This window comes from Hemicordylus capensis, chromosome 2 (genome assembly GCF_027244095.1).
Source record: "Hemicordylus capensis ecotype Gifberg chromosome 2, rHemCap1.1.pri, whole genome shotgun sequence".
Taxonomy (NCBI): Eukaryota; Metazoa; Chordata; class Lepidosauria; order Squamata; family Cordylidae; genus Hemicordylus; species Hemicordylus capensis.
In genome coordinates, this window is record NC_069658.1 from 332539573 (window position 1) to 332555979 (window position 16407).

General features: G+C 42.8%; 1 protein-coding gene across 14 annotated transcripts in view; it reads right to left on the reverse strand.

Moving 5' to 3' along the window:
- The window catches only part of HRH2 (histamine receptor H2), a 187654-nt gene that overhangs the window by 147816 nt on the left and 23431 nt on the right, over positions 1–16407 (reverse strand). For 9 of the 14 annotated variants that reach the window (XM_053300031.1, XM_053300034.1, XM_053300027.1 and 6 more), the window contains one exon: positions 3103–5233. The exons of 1 other annotated variant lie outside the window; for it this stretch is intronic. In XM_053300031.1, coding sequence (XP_053156006.1) covers positions 3103–4202 — 1100 coding nt within the window. In that variant the 5' untranslated portion in view covers positions 4203–5233. Of the gene's footprint in view, positions 1–3102; positions 5234–5968; positions 6059–7977; positions 8088–16407 lie in introns of all 14 variants that reach the window. 4 more of the 14 variants (XM_053300030.1, XM_053300023.1, XM_053300025.1 and 1 more) reach the window with 3 other exon arrangements.

A 16407-nucleotide genomic window follows, 5' to 3' on the forward strand; every position in this document is an offset into this window, starting at 1 on the left:
GCCCAGCAGGGCAGCTGACAGCAAATGCCAGCCTGAGGGGAGATAGATAAAGTATGTCCTGGGCAGCAATTACAGACTAATCAGGTTACATTACACAACGCTTTTAATGAGATAAACAGGGGTTGTTGGATTTCTAAATCAGATATCACCCACTCCTTAAGCCAATTTTTGAGGTGCCAGATAGTGGTTAGAGTGTTGGACTAGGACTGGGCAGACTCGAGTTCAAATCCCCATTCAGCCATGAAGCTCGCTGGGTGACTCTGGGCCAGCCACTTATCTCTCAGCCTAACCTACCTAACAGGGTTGTTGTAAGGATAAACATAACCATGTACACTGCTCTGGGCTCCTTGGAGAAAGTAAAAATGTAAAAATCAATCAATCAACAAACATATAGGTCTTGTTGCTGTGGAAAAGCTTCCAAATTTTGCATCAGGAAAGAGAATACTGCTGACTTTTAGTCAGTAAACAGTTTTTCTAACGCTGCTAAAAATGAGATTCTTTCAGTCTTCCTTTCAAATTACGTGTTTTTTGAGATGTGAATGTTGCATTTAGTTCCTGCAAATGGGGGCAAAGCAGGGCTGCATATTGACTCCTTCCTGTTAACTTGGCAAAGAGGCACCTTTTACTGTGGTGTTTCTCTCTATTTAGCAGGGGGAGAGTAACTGGCCCTATCCACCCCTAGCACAATACCTCCAGGGACTGTTGCTGGTGTCTATCTCATGTTTCTTTTTAGATTGTGAGCCCTTTGGGGACAGGGATCCATCTTATTTATTTATTATTTCTCTGTGTAAACTGCTCTGAGCCATTTTTGGAAGGGCGGTATAGAAATCAAATCAACCAATCAATCAATCAATTCAATGGTCCAGGTTCTTACTGATCCAACTTTCACCTTCCAAGACTGGCAAACAGGCCAATTCCTGTCCTGTTATATGCAGACAATACTGCTATTCGCTCTTTTTTGGCAGTAGGTCTGAGGAGAACCCTCTGGGCTTTTGCCACCTATTGCTCAGAGGAAAGTTGACCATCAATTATTCTAAAACAAAAGTCATGATCTTTACTAAGAGCCTAACTAAACAAATATGGCAGATAAATGGCCATGACATAGAACAGGTTAGGCTGTATAAATATCTGGGAGTTGTCTTCCAAACTTCTGACTCCTGGAGGGCCCAGATTGCCCATGTCACAGAAACTGCCCAAAGAAGTGTAGCAGCAGTCCTCAGATTCCATTGCATGGATCACAGTACAGTGTTTAGAAAGATTTTCACCTCCTGGAGGTGATCCAATCAAAGTTTTTGAAAGCTATCTTCAAAGGATCCTGCTGTGTCCCCACTGCTGCTCTCCATATGGAGTGAGGGTCAATCTCTTTAGAGACACAAGACTGGTTAAACAGGATCAATTTCTAATTGTTTTGCCTTATGTTTTGCCTTATGGAACTGGCCCTTTTAACCTGGTTGACAGCTTCCATTTAGGTTGGATGAGAGTTTTTGAAAAGAAACTCCAGATTTGCAGACTCTCTCCCCCAGCCATGCTGCCTCTGGGCTATTCTAAGGCAAAGGAAACCATAAAACAGGGCTGCTCAACTTCGTCCCTCCTGCAGATGTTGGCCTACAAATCCCATAATCCCTGGCTTTTGGTCACTATGGCTGGAGATTATGGGAGTCCAAAAACAGCTCTGCGGCCGAAGTTGAACAGGCCTGCCATAAAACAACACATTTGGGATATGGATTTGCAGAGGGACAGGAGTCTGGCCTCCTATTGTTTAGAGGTTGGAAACTTTAGTAAAGCTTTCTCCCCAGCAAAATATCTTTACAATCTTGTAATATTGAAGTACCATCAGCTATACTGGAGAGGAGATACCTCCAAATTCCTTGTGCAGATCGGATTTGTCCCTGCCAGATGGGAGAGGTTGGAACTGTGGTCCATGTAATATATTATAATACCAGTTGTATAGAGATATTCATTTTCTTTTTATAATCCAAATTTTAAAGAAATTGCTAGGCAGGTCAGATAAACTTTATGCCTCTCTTCTTTCAGATTCCCACATGGACATTACTCTTTATGTTGCAAAATTTTGCTCCAGAGCCTGCTCCATTAGGAGCCAGCTGGTTAAATCTGTAATTTGATTCCCAGAGATGTGTTGGTCTCTGAGTATTGTGTATCTGTAATATTGTAAATGGATGTGATGTAAGCTATAAGCTGATTGGTTTTTCAGTAACTCTGCGCGTGCACGCACGCACGCACGCACACCCCCCCCTTGCTTCTGTTTGTTTTCTGGTCTCTGACCATAATAAACTGAATAAATCAATCATTTTCAGATCCTCATGGCTAGTGTTTCACTTAGTACCGATCCATTCCATTATATCCTAGATGTTTTCTAATTAAGGGGAATCATACCAAAACAACAACAAAACCCATGTTTGCTTTTGAATCTTACACTTTACTAATGTCTCTACTAATATTTTCTAGTGTATTTTATATTAATATTTACTAGTGCATTTTGTAGAAGTACTTACTAGTATATTTTGTATGTAGTAGTAGTAGTAGTAGTATTTACTAGGAGTATTTTGTACATAGAAACAGTAATAGTTAGTCGTATTTACTAGTGTATTTTGTATCTTTTGTATCTTACACTTTACTAGTGTAAAAGTTTGCACAGATTTGTAACTGTTGTCCTGTTGGAAATACTATGTACAGAGTGAAAGGATCAAGACTGACAGTCTCTCTCTGTGCTTTCTGAAATCATATCACTGTAAGTTGGTCCAAGATAAACCTTTGTTGTTGATGGACTGGGGCTGGAAAGAATGAAGTGTGAGGGTCCAAAGAGACCACTGCATGTTTAGACTAATGGGCTATTTGAGAGTAAGAGTGTTTGAGGCTGACTCTGCCTCTCTTCTAACATGATGCCTGAAAGCAAATTCTGACTTATTCTCCTGCTTTCCAAGTGTCTGCCACTGGATGCTTGCCCCTTAAATTTAGCTGTGTATGAAGTGCCACTTTTTAAAAGTTTCATGAAGCCTGAGTCTCAACAATGGTTGTTTCAGTCCTTTTTTCTACTGCCAGAAATATCCCAACAGTAATTCAGCACAAACAAAGAACGCATACCTTTCTGTGCCATCTTGGATAAGAGGGTTCTCCTTTCCATTCCTCATATGCAGCTGTGGAGGTTTATCTTCCTGTGTAGTCAGTACCTGTCTACAGCACATGTCTCTCATCTTGTGTGTTAGTGGAGGCTCTCTGGTATCTAACCATACCCTTCTACACCTCAGCAACCGCTGATAAGCTATCCGGAAGTCCCTGTTAAGTGCAGCATATAAGATAGGGTTCAAGGCTGAGTTGGCATACCCAAGCCAGAGGATAATGTCGTGCCACTGTTCTTCTTTATCCCCTGTAAAGCCTCGGTATAGGAACCCTGTGAAATAAGGAAACCAACAAATAATGAAGGCTCCCATCACAGCTGCAACAGTCAAAGTGGCTTTGTGTTCTTTCACAGTCGGCAATGCATGTCTGATGGTTTTGCAACTGCTGGAGTTGTTGATCCTTTTAGCTTGCTCCCTGGCTATCTTGAATATCTGGTAGTATGTGATGCACATGACAACCAAAGGGAGGTAAAAAGTAAGCAGGCCATCCACCAGTGCATATCCAAGATTGACCTCCAATCTGCACTTCCCTTCAGAGGAATTTCCGGTTGTACTAGTTTTGTGCCAGTCCAAATGGATAGGTACAAAGGAGACCATAAGTGACACCACCCAGACAAGGAACATAGTTACAGCTACCCGTCGAGGAGTGACCACAGTGGTGTAGCGTAGAGGTGCTGTGATAGCATAATAGCGGTCAAGGCTAATCATGAAGAGGTTGAGGATGGAGGCTGTGCACAGCATGACATCCAGGCTGATGTAGATCTTGCAGAAGGTATGTCCAAAAGACCACTTGTGAGAGGAAATCTCATAGATGGCTGAAAAGGGGAGCACCAGCAGGCCCAGCAGCAAGTCCGTGAAGGCCAAGGAAACAATGAAACAGTTAGTCAGACTGCGGAGCCGCTGGTTGAAACGGACGACCAAGCATACCAATACATTGCCACAGACAGTGACAATGATGAGGGTTATAAGCACAATCCCAATCAACACATTACGGGCAAGGGAGCGAGAACTGTCTGTATTATCTGGGGGGTTCATGGTGGGGTGACAGAAGCCCTGTTCACACATTACATTCAAGAATTGTACAGCGAGTGTACAGTGCACAGATACAGTTATTCACATATTATGTTGAACATAGGTACAGCAGTACACTTCCAATCTGTACTATGCATTTGAGGGGCCTGTATCCAGATCCACTTTTAAAATGAATTGAGGTACAGTCATTCACACAAAAACATGTACCTGTGTACAAACATCTATACTCAGCTACAACATAATGTCTGAAGAGGGCTAGAGAACTATCACTTCTCCCCTAACCAGCTGTCCTACAAGTACTCAGGGAAAAAAGTACTGATGTTTGTGAGTCAGTTGTCCAGATATCTTCTTGCAGCAGTCTCACAATGATCTTCTCCATCCCTATCAGGAAGACACATTTGTTCTAAAAAGTTGTCAAGAATAAGATACCATCTCTTGTTATAGTTCTAGAGGAATATGAATATATATGTTTTTAAAACCCTCAGATTCAATCTCATTCATTCTACTCAGATATCTAGGTTGTTCCAGAAAGATCAGAACCTCAGTAGCAATGAGCTCAGTGGCAATTTTTTTTAATATAAAGCTTGACCAATTTCTGGAGGATAGTTCTATCAAAAGCTGTTAGCCATGATGGCTAACCACCACGTGCAGAGGTAGCCTATGTCTGAATATCAGCTGCTGGAGTCATACCACAGAGGAGAGGTGTTGCCTTCATGTCCTGCTATGTAGGCTTCCTGGTAGCATCTGGTTGGCGGCCACTGTTGGAAACAGCATGGTGGACTAGATGGGTCTTTGGTCTGAAATGGCAGGGATCTTGTTATGTTTCTTTATGCATTTGGTTACTTTATGCATTTGGTTTTCCACCTCCTTTCAGACAAATAATTGGGATGTCTCCACTTATGTGATGTGCTAATCAGATATGGCTTCATAGGTCAGTCTGGAGAAGGATAGGAGGAGTTCCAGCTATACCATTATTTTTAGGCAATGCCTCTACTCGCATGTTGTGAAGATAAATCAGAATACTTGGGTAGAAGAGGGACAAATAGGTACGGCTTCCTCAGAATCTGGAAGGAAGAATAGAGTCAGATCAGATGATATAATTTAGGACTTTTGAGGTTATTCGGGTGACTGCTTAAGCCAGTGATCTTCATTATTTTTCAAGTGGAGGCCACTTTGGGCAAAAAAAGTAAATGTGAAAGTAATTTCCCACTGTGCTGACCTCTGTACAGTACTTTGCTTTTCTCAGTGCTGGGAGGGCCCTATAAGAGAGAGGAAGCCCTCTCTTGGAAAGCTTGCACAGAGTGCTGGGCAGTGATTTCCTCCTAGAGCTCTTTAGGAGGAAAGAACTACCCAGCACTCTGTGCACGCCTTCCAGCGCACAAGGACAGTTTTCCTTAAAGGAGCCCCACCAGCAATGGGCAAAGCACTGGTGGGTAGGGATGTGCAAATTGATTCAGGTACTAAATGGTTTGTACCCAAATCTACCTGTTTCAGGAGATTTGTGGACAAAATAAATCGCCCCTGTGCTAGCTGGCCAGATTTGGACCTAAAACAAATCAGGGGTGATTTGATCTGGGTAAAAATCGAATTGAAAAAATTGATTTGTGCACATCCCTACTTGTGGGGACAGTCTCCTCTGCATGGTGTCATAGGGACTGTGGAGAGTACAGGAGGACCTTGTTATCCATGGATTCATTATCCATGGATTCGTGTATCCGTGGTCGGGTAAAAGACACTCGACCTTGGCATATGCAAACACACACACACACACACACACACACACACACACACACACACACCATGTCAACCTCGCATATCTGCAAGGTCATTTCCAGCTTCAGAGGTCATTTCCAGCTGCCATTTTGTTTCTCGGAACCACAAAATCGCTCCTGTTTTAAAAACAAAAATGAAAACTGGTGATTTTCTGATAATTTTCGGACAATATGGGGGCATTCCAGGGGCACAGCACGATGTGGGGGGAGCAGGATAGCATGGTAAGGAGCTCCCCCCATGTCCCCCCACCTTTGGCTGAAAATCAGCATTTTCCCTCATTTTCCTGGCAACTGGGAACCTAACCCCCAATTCCCCATTGACATAATGCCTCAATATTCACGGTTTCCTTATCTGCAGTACAACTGCGGAATGGAACCCCCACAAATATCGAGGTCCTCTTGTATTAAGCTTTGCTTGAAGCTTCACACTGGACCAATAAACAATCAGTCAGGGAGCCACACTTAGGGATGATGGGAGCTGAAACTGGCCCCTGGGCTTTGTGATGCAGAACACAGGCTTAAGCATTGCTCTGAGGCTTATCTCAGACATTACCAAAACAGGGTGACTGTCATAGATGAACATATGAAGTTGCCTTATACCTGGAGTTACCAATGGGCTAGTGGCTCAGTATTGTCTACATGCTCTGACTGCAGCTCTCCAGGAAAATATTTACCAGTCCTACCTGGAGATAACAGTAACTGTTCTGGAAGGGGTTCCTCCTCCTATATTTTCTTCAGATTTTTAGAACACTGGCAAATTGGCCCTATCAACCCCTAGCACAGTACCTCCAGTGACTGTTGCTGGTGTATATCTTATGTTTCTTTTCAGATTGTGAGCCCTTTGGGGACAGAGATCCATCTTATTTATTATTTATTATTTCTCTGTGTAAACTGCCCTGAGCCATTTTTGGAAGGGCAGTATAGAAATAGAATGAATGAATAAATAAATTAAATTTAAAAAACAAAACATTTTCTTGACTTGAGCAGCAGGCACATTTTCCAGGTGCTATGTCCTGGGACATCTAAAAGCCTCACTCTTTTATAGCATAGATTGGTCTTGCAGACGTGTGGTTTGGTCTCTCTGGCTGACTCCAAATTACATTATGTTCCCCCTAGTCCAAGCATCCAAGAAGAGGCTTTCATGACATTGAAACCCCATCTTCATATCTGCTAGATTCATATCCAATCTACCCAAAATTCTCCAATTTCTTAACTTGTTTCTCCATATGAAGCTTTATTCTTAATTATGTCAAAGTTTTTCACTCAAGTGTGCAATTCTTCTCACTCAAGTATGCATCCAATACATACTGTAAAGCTTGCAATGTATTTCAAAAGCATACAGAAGCACGCACACACACACTGCCTTGATACTGCCGCCCAGAACTCATTCTGCACACAGATGAAAAAAATCAGAGAAAACACTGCCTATACCCACAAAAAAAGCTTTGGTCCAAAAGCATCATTAAGGCCAAACTACATAAGATATTGAAGATCCCTGATAAGGTTTCCTTAAATCTTGTCAGATGGGAGCTAAAGGAAAGGAAACATCTGGTTTAGGACTGCAACACTGGGAAAAAGGGAGTTAAGCCTTGCCCCCACATCATTACCCAGTGAAAATCACCCCAGCTGGAACTGCTATTTGTCCCGTGAAGGAAATTTGACATAACCAGGATGTACACATAGCTTTTTATGAATAAGTCTCTCTCTCTCTCTCTCTCTCTCTCTCTCTCTCTCTCTCTCTCTCTCTCTCTCTCTCTCTCTCTCTCATTAATCCCCCTCCTCCAACATCATAGCCCTGATCTGGATTGGGATCCCTGGAGCTACTAGGTGCCAAGAAGATGTGATCATGGATTTCTGTCACCTAGCCTAGTTTCATGTATTGACAGTTACACATTCTTGTATTCATAATTTTTCTAAGCAGCCTTCTCTTCACTTGAAAATACAATACAGTAGCAATTGTTTCGTAAACACTCTGTCGCACTTTGCTCTCAGTGATAGATACTCATGTCAGCATGATGTAAGTGATATACTCTTACCTGACCAAACACAATGTTTTGACAACTTTCCATTGATGAAGTACTTTTGTTGTAAGAGCAGATGCAAGTGGTAGAAACAGAGCAGATTCTCATGAGTTACAGGACACACACTTAAGCAAAAAAAAAAAAAAAAAGGTGATGGAAGTGCAACACTTGGTATATACAAAGGGTACCCCATGAAGTTCAAATTAAAATAGGGGCATTCTGCATATACTTGGAAGTTAGACTCACAGGCTGACTTCCAGACTAAATTATTTCTGAGTAATCCTATTGTACAGAATAACTCCTGAGTAGAAGTATTGAATAACACAGTCTGGATGTCAGCCATTAGTTTCAATGGAGCTTTCTCCCAGCTAACTACATTTACATGCAAATTACTTCCGAGAATATTAGGAAGTATTATTTATTTATTGTTAATGTATTATATTCACTAATAAAAGTAAAGTGTGCCGTTGAGTTGGTGTTGACTCCTGGCACCCACAGAGCCCTGTGGTTGTCTTTGGTAGGATACAGAAGGGGTTTATCATTGCCTCCTCCCACACAGTATGAGATGATGCCTTTCAGTATCTTCCTATATCACTTTTGCCCAATATAGATGTTCCCCATAGTCTGGGAAACATACTGTTGGAGACCCCCTTACCCCAACATTAGACCCAGAGGTACCAACTCAGAATTATATGGAATTCAGGCCTGTGTCTGATTCAATTTTATTAAGAGATCAATTAATGCCTGAACTCAAGGTGAACTGACCAGTACATGACTACCCCTGCTAACTTGTCTGTGAAGGAAGAGGCAATCCAGCATTGTATTGTGAAATGGGTACTCAAAGAAACACAAAGGCCAGGCCTGAGCTAAAATCTAACCCACTATCAGATAATGTCTGGAAGAAGTGAGAAGCTGAGCTCTCACTTCCTCCTGCAAGGTCTATGTTAATCTTTGTCAATGATTGCTCTGCTATGCCCAAAGGGGATACTCAATTGCTGTCTATAGAAATTCCACTTTAGGTAAATGCACACAAAGAAGACACCTATAGATTTTAATTCTTATTTTATTAACACCTTTTAACACCTCCTGGGACCAGGCGCCAGAAATCTGGGGACAAGAGAAGATGCCCATTTGCAGCTCAGAGATGCAGATTTGCTTTGGGCAAAATAGAATGTCCCCTCCCCTAAATAGCAGCTAAGAGAATATGGGATTCAGATCACTGTGGACTGAACTTATATCCTGAATAATTAAAAGACAATATCCAGAAGATAACAGCAAATTGTCACCTTTTTGGGACCCAGGAAGGGTGAGGATATTTTGAATGGACTCTATGGAGATCAAAGGAAGATACAACTATAAAGAATGATGCTTACTGGACAGAGTCAGCAAGCTTTGCCTAACAAGCAGATCTTAGCTCAAGAGCCATCTGAGAGTTTGCTGCTATAGCCGCGAGGCAACAAGCAGGAACTCTATCCATGGACAGGAACTGTCTGTGAGTTCAGCTGTGCAGTGAGAAGTCAAGACTTCCCCAGCCATGGTGCTCTTACTCTCTGCCTCACTCTGAGCAAACTGCCTGCTTGACCACCAGAAACGTGATCATTGCTCCCAAGCTGCTGTTCCCAGCTACAGCATCTCTCCTTCAGCTGAATTCTCACTGCTCTCAAAGCCTCTGACCCTGGTAATATGCTGCCTCCACAAGCCTTGGATCCCTCTTCCCTCCTCTCTTCTAATCACTGCCATCCCTCTCCTAAGCCCTCCCTCCTTCCTTCTTTCTCTGCTTCTCTCTAAATGTTTTATTAGTATGTGTTAGATTATTAGATAGCTGTAATTACTGATTGCACACACATATGTTAGTTAGGCACATTGCACCACACCTTGAATTGGAAACATGTCTTTAATTTGGATGATTTGATCCTGATGAGCAACTTTCTATAAGCCCATTGAACTTTCTGAGTGTCTCTCTCTCTCTCTCTCTGTTTGCGCACCCAGATCCTACATGGTCACCATATAAAAGAACTGGTCACTTTGTGACACTGATGAAACAAGCCTAATTTTGTATACTAGCTCCTGAGCATATCTAGTATACAGATCAGGCTTGGTGCTCAACAATACCAGCGGGGATTCAAACCGGCAATCTCTGGCTTGGTAGTCAAGCCATTTCCCCACTGTGCCATTTTAAACTAAAAAAGTCACAGTGAATTACAAACATACAATGGCTGACATACAGACCCAAGGAAGCACTGGCGCAGCAAGAGAGCAGCCTCACAGAACTTCCCAACAATTGTAGCCATGTAGCGGGGAAGCAGATTCCTTTCCCCAGGAAGCCCTCTGTAACACCTGAAAATATTTCCCATGGGCTTACTCTTGTGTAATGGCATTTGCACAATTTTTGCATTTGTGCAACTTGCGTGTGTACAACATTACTTGGTTCTTTACCCTGGTGCATCAGTAATGTAAGTAATTTAATGTGGTAATTTAAAGTAAGTAATTTAGTCTGGTATGTCAGCCAGAGTTCCTTAGCATCAGTGCCACCATCGAGAAGGCCCTGAGAAGGTCTCCACTCCGGTGCCTGTCAATTGATAAAATCAGTTTTAGCAATTAACATCCATGCTCTTATCAAACAGTTATCTACCAGGTTCTTATTATCTTTGGGCATTTTTGTTGTTTTGATGGCCAGTACCCAAAGAACTGCTGAATAATTCAACATGCAGGGCCATTTTTGGTTTCTATATCTTGCACAGCAGCTCTCCAAGCACTCAGTCCAAAACACTGCATGATATGGCATGGTGGCCTGCTGTTTCAAATAAAATAAATAAAAATAAAAATAAAAATAAAAATAAAAATATAATATAATATAATATAATATAATATAATATAATATAATATAATAATCCAAAGATTCTGCTGGGAATGCTCAAGCTCCGGGGCACATATTTGGGCCCAATTCAGACGTAACATAAAACTGGAGGTTGCTTCACATTTTCTGAAGCTGTATGTCCAAATGCAGAGAACCACAGTACTGACAAAAAATGGACCCACAATTTCCCTCCCCAAACTGTGGAATGAACCTATAGTTATCAGTAGGTTTCACTGCCTCCAACTGCAGATATGCGGTGCCAGCGTTACATCCAAATGCTGGCACAGCAGTTTCAAACCTCTGAAACGGGAGTTCAGGGTGGAAGCTCCTCCCTCCCTCTGGATCATATTGGCTGTATGGGCTGTCCTTCATGAAAGAAGGAAGCCCACACAGTCAGTTCCCTCTCCTCTCTGCAGTCAATGAGAATGCAGAGAGGTAGCTCTCTGCATTTTGTCTGAATGTGGACGGGAGAGTGGGGTGGTGATGGTGTGGCATTCGCAGGTGGCCAAAGTAGCCCTTTGCATCCTGCCCCATATTATTTAACTTTTTATATACATTAATTCTAATCAAGGTCACTCTTGAACTCTCCATCATCCTTTAGTCTGATGTGAATTAAGTCATACAGTTTTCTTTGGCCCCCAAACACAAAACAGAGTAATAGGGCCAGCAGCTGCATTTGATTGCCTTGGATTTCTTGTCCCTAAAGTGATAAAGAACCCATTTACAACTGGATTTCCCAACTTACACATTCATCTTGGAACTGGACATTTAACTGAGGAATGCCTCCTTATCTTAATTTGAGCTTCAAAGTGTCCTTGAAGTGGTTTGTATGTACCATTCTTTGATCAAAAAGTGCACAGTTCTGACCTTTTATCATGGCTTGGCTGCTGCCCTGTAGTTCCACTCTAACACAGATGCAGTCCCTGTCATAGCAAGGGCCAGTCCCTTTATAATCACATTAAAAAAGGATCTGAGATGAAAAGGCACTTCCTTCATCTGAGATAAAAACTCAGTGTATTGTGCTGGTGGCTGCACCAATGATCTGACTCAGTAGAAGGCAGCTTCCTATGTTTCTCTGCTGTGAGATGCAGCCCTACAAGTGGAATATTTGGATGGTTCCATGCATACACATGCTCAGTGTACAGGATTAACCAGGCACATCACTTTAGGACATAGCTGCACTTTCCTACTTACCTCTGGGTATATTTTGTAATGTGTGAAGCTGCTCAAAGATTCTCATCAAGAAATGCCCTTCCCAGGGATGTAGCAAGTTTGGAGTGGGCCCTGAGACAAAAAGTGAAGATGCTTCCCTGACCTTTTTTAGAGAGGCATGATCTTTCAATCAGAGAGTCAATAATGGTTCAATTGTAGCCATTCCCCTGGGCACTCCCTGGGCATGTGCGTGTGCTTACAAGTTTTTCTGATGTCCGCTTAGTTAATTTTAGATCCCACTCAGGTTGGATCAGGAAGGCCCCACTCTGAATGCATGTGCACGCACACTACCTTGATACTGCCACCCAGGACAAAACTCATTCCATTCACAGATGAAAAAAATGAGAGAGAACATTGATTCCCTCCCTTGATTGTTTATGGATTCTTCTAAACTGCCTTCAGGGTTTAAAAACAACAACTTCAAAATGCTGAAGTTTCACATCGTTTTAGCTGGCTAGGACAATGTAAACTCTTTCACAGTTTTGCTAGTTTATAAAAACAAAGATGCTTTTAAAGGTTTTTAATCTGTGGTTAGGAGCTGGCAGTCAGCAGCTGCAGTCGGCAGCCAGTGGTCAGCTTGCAGTCAGCAGTCAGGCTTAAATGCAGGCCAAGAAAGGTGCTGCCATGTTCCTGCTGTTATTCCCCATTCTGCTAAGGAGGCAGCAGAAGTGGCAGAGGCTAGAAAAGGTGGACAAAATACTAGTACATGCTTGTCAGGGACATCTGTTTCCAATGGTCCTGCCAGCCAATCCAGTTGCTAATCACTGTGTTAGGCTATACATGTAATATGAGGTTAAATTTTAAAGGATGAGGTGGGAATAGAAAACTTTGATGCATCTGGTGAAGGCAATGGGAAAAAGTTCCAAAGTCTCAACACTTTTCTTAGGGACATACGAAGCTGCCTTATACTGAGTCAGACCACTGATCCATCTAGCTCAGTATTGTCTACACTGACTGGCAGTGGCTCTCCAAGGATTCAGGCAGGAGTCTCTCCCAGCCCTACCTGGAGATGCCAGGAAATGAACCTGAGACTTCAGGTGCTCTTCCACTGAACTATGGCCCCATCCCCTAAGAGAGAGATCTTACACAGCAATCATATACAGTATAGTCACCTATTCAAATGCAAACAGAGCAGACCCTGCTTAGCAAAGGGGACCATTTATGCTCGCTCCCACAAGACCAGCTCTCCTTAGTTCCCAGCATGAACTGTAGTTCAAGGACATACATGAAAAAACTGAAGTCATTGGGCACCTATTGATTTTTGTGGCGGGGTGTTCCAAAATGGATTGACTGTAAGAACAAAAGAAAACATAAATAAGGGACACTTTAATGCTTCTTTTTGGAAAAGGGGGCAGTTACCATTTACTTTGGTGTCATTCCATTTGAATCGGAGTACAATCTAATTACCTTTTTAGAGAATTAATAAAATATTTCAGTTGATGTGAGGTGCTGGCAAGTATTATCTTCTGTAATAACGTCCTACTCCAGAACAGAGCATCTGCATCCCTAGCTCTCCCTGTCTCTCCTCCCCATCTTCATCCCTTGCCCTCAGCCCCAGTCTGTTCTCCCCCTCCCAGTCCGCTTTTCTTCGCCGGCCAGCCTGGCCAGCGCTTTCCCTCCCTGCCCACCGGCGGCATTTTCCCTCACCAGCTGGCCTGGCCAGTGCTTTCCTTCCCCACCTGCCAGGGGCGCTTTCCCACAGACCAAATCCCCAAGGTCCATGGCTAAGTCCACCTCTGGGTTCATTTCCTGGCACCTCCAGATAAGGCTGAGAAAATCCCTTGTCTGATACCCCAGACAGCCACTTCCAGTTAGAGCATACAGTCCTGACCTACACGGACCAATGGTTTGACTCAGTACAAGGCAGCTTCATATGTTGATGCTTGGAGGTGGTGGCAGGGCATCCGCCTCAGAGGGATGATGAGGCAGGATGCTGGCAGCTGTGCACTGCCTCATGTTGGCTTCTAATCCAGGATGGGTGTGGTAGTGGCTTTCAAACCACATGCGTCTCCCCAAGCAGTTCAGTTAATGTGCTCATCACCCATAGTGCATGAGCCAGCTGGGGTGGCCAGTGTCATCTTTTCCAAGATCTATATGCCTAGAGGTGGAAAATAGGTGATGGAGATGGAAATAGGTGCAATAGAGTTATGAGTTTTTTTAACCTGACTATTGGGCCTGCGGCGATCAAATTTGCAGTGACATTTAAAAAGCTTTAAAAAGTTTTAAAATCACAAATACTTTCATAAAGGTTTATCAATGTTGTCAGCTACTAGTCTGAGGGCTATAGGCCACCTCCAGCCTCAGCAGCAAGATACCTCTAAACACCAGTCTCAAGGGAATAATAGCAGGAAAGAGGGCATGCTCTCAGCTCTTGCCTGTGGGCTTTCCAAAGGCATCTGGTAGGTGGGCCACTGTGTGGAACAGGATGCTGGACCAGATGGGCCTTGGGCCTAATCCAGCAGGATGGCTCTTATGTTCTTAGAAATGAAAATGAAAATTGGAAGGAATGTCCTCCAAAGATTACTCCATGGAGAGAGTACAACAAACTGTTCATTGTTACTCTAACCCTAACCTTAATCTTTTCTTCTGTGCAAAAACTGACTGCAGTTTACGAGGGTAGGGATAAAGAAGGGGTGGTAACACAGAGAAAGCTGTAAGTGCAACAATGCTATCACCTATTTTCCATTTCTAGGGGGGTAGATGTTGCCAAAATTCATCATGAACATTTGTCTCCTGGGATGGTACCAGAGCCCAAAATCTGTGGGCCTGGCTCATGGGGCTACCATCTAGGTTGCAATGCAAGACCAGCCAGCCAAGGTTTTGTAATGCTTAGGGGACAGTGTATAAAAATAGTGTAGGTCCGTAGTCATGGCAGCAGGGCATTGTGGGTATAGAGGGAATACAAAAGAATGCGCATTGGTGAGCACCCAGAAGCACTAAGAGGATAATAGGTGGATTTCATGGAACAACGCCTCAGGTCTTTGGGACCTGCTGAGCTGGGAATGAACCCCTTCAGAGGTTTGCCAGTCTCACCTATTCAGAGCTCTGGGGTTTGAGTGGCAGGGTGGTTGTGAATGAGGCAATCTCCCTCCTCACTTTGTGGCAGTGAGGAGACGGGAACAGTTATGTGGCTGCTACTAGAATTGGTGTCAAATGAGTCTAGGGGCGACACCTGCCTGCTGGCAGAAGCTGTCTCAGCACAAATTTGGTTGCCTGCATTATTTATTTATTTACATTTATATCCTGCTTTCCCTCCAAGAAGCCCAAAGCTGTATACATGGTTATGTTTATCTCCACAACAATGCTGTAAAGTAGGTCAGACTGAGATAGATGTTACTGGCCCAGGATCACCCAGTGAGTTTCATGGCTGAGCAGGGATTTGAATTCTGTATTTTTAAGGGTTCGTAAAAATAATGTTTAAAAACATAAAGCACATAAACTGTGCAAAATTCTACCTGCATTTTATCGAACCCTGTGCAAAATTATCCAAGAGTGTTTTTGTGCAAATGTGCATGTTCACACATTTTCACAAGAGTGCTCTTGTGCAATTGCATGGCACACTCTGTTATAATGCAGACAAAGTTTTGCACAGTATGTCAGCCGCTGTCTTTTGTGTTTCTAAATACCGAGCAGAGGAAGGTAGAAAGAGTAGACGAGAGAAAAATATCATGCTCTCTTTAAGAAATTCCCCCTAAGTACTAATTCCCCTTTTTCTCTGGTATGCCTCAGTAATCCTCAATCTTCCTGAAAATTATCAGGAGCTCAGGAAGGCTCAGGGGGCAGGATTAGCACCACAGAAGTCACTGGAGTTGTGCCAAGCGATGCAAGTAAAAACAGGAACTGGGGGCTCATGTAAGAAAGTACAATGGCTAACTAAATTACTCAACGGACGTCCTGTTGAAATTAAGTAGTCCTTTAGAGTAACTTCTGGGTAGCACTACTGTATTGAATAACTCAACTTAGCCTGGATATCAGCAAGTCTCTTTATCCCAGCCACAGGAAGATATTGTGATGTCCAAAGGAGAGAGAAAGGAAAATGCCATTTTGGAGCCACTGAACAGTGTGGAGTGCCAGAGCAAAGGGGAAGAATGAGGAAGCATGAGAACATCAGGTGTTTTTATTGAACCATAATAATAGAACAGTTAAAGGAAGGGATTGCAGCATTGATTTTGAAAGCTAAGTGCACTATCCCCGCACAAAAAGTGGAAACGCCATGCCACTCTCTTGAGTCAGCATATTTAAGATTTATGTTTTAAAGATATTTAAGATTTTTTAAGATTTTAAGAAAATGAGAAACATTTATGTAGCGCTTTTCAACAAAGTTCCCAAAGTGGTTTACATAGATATAACTAAACACATCAAGTCAGATAGGGCAA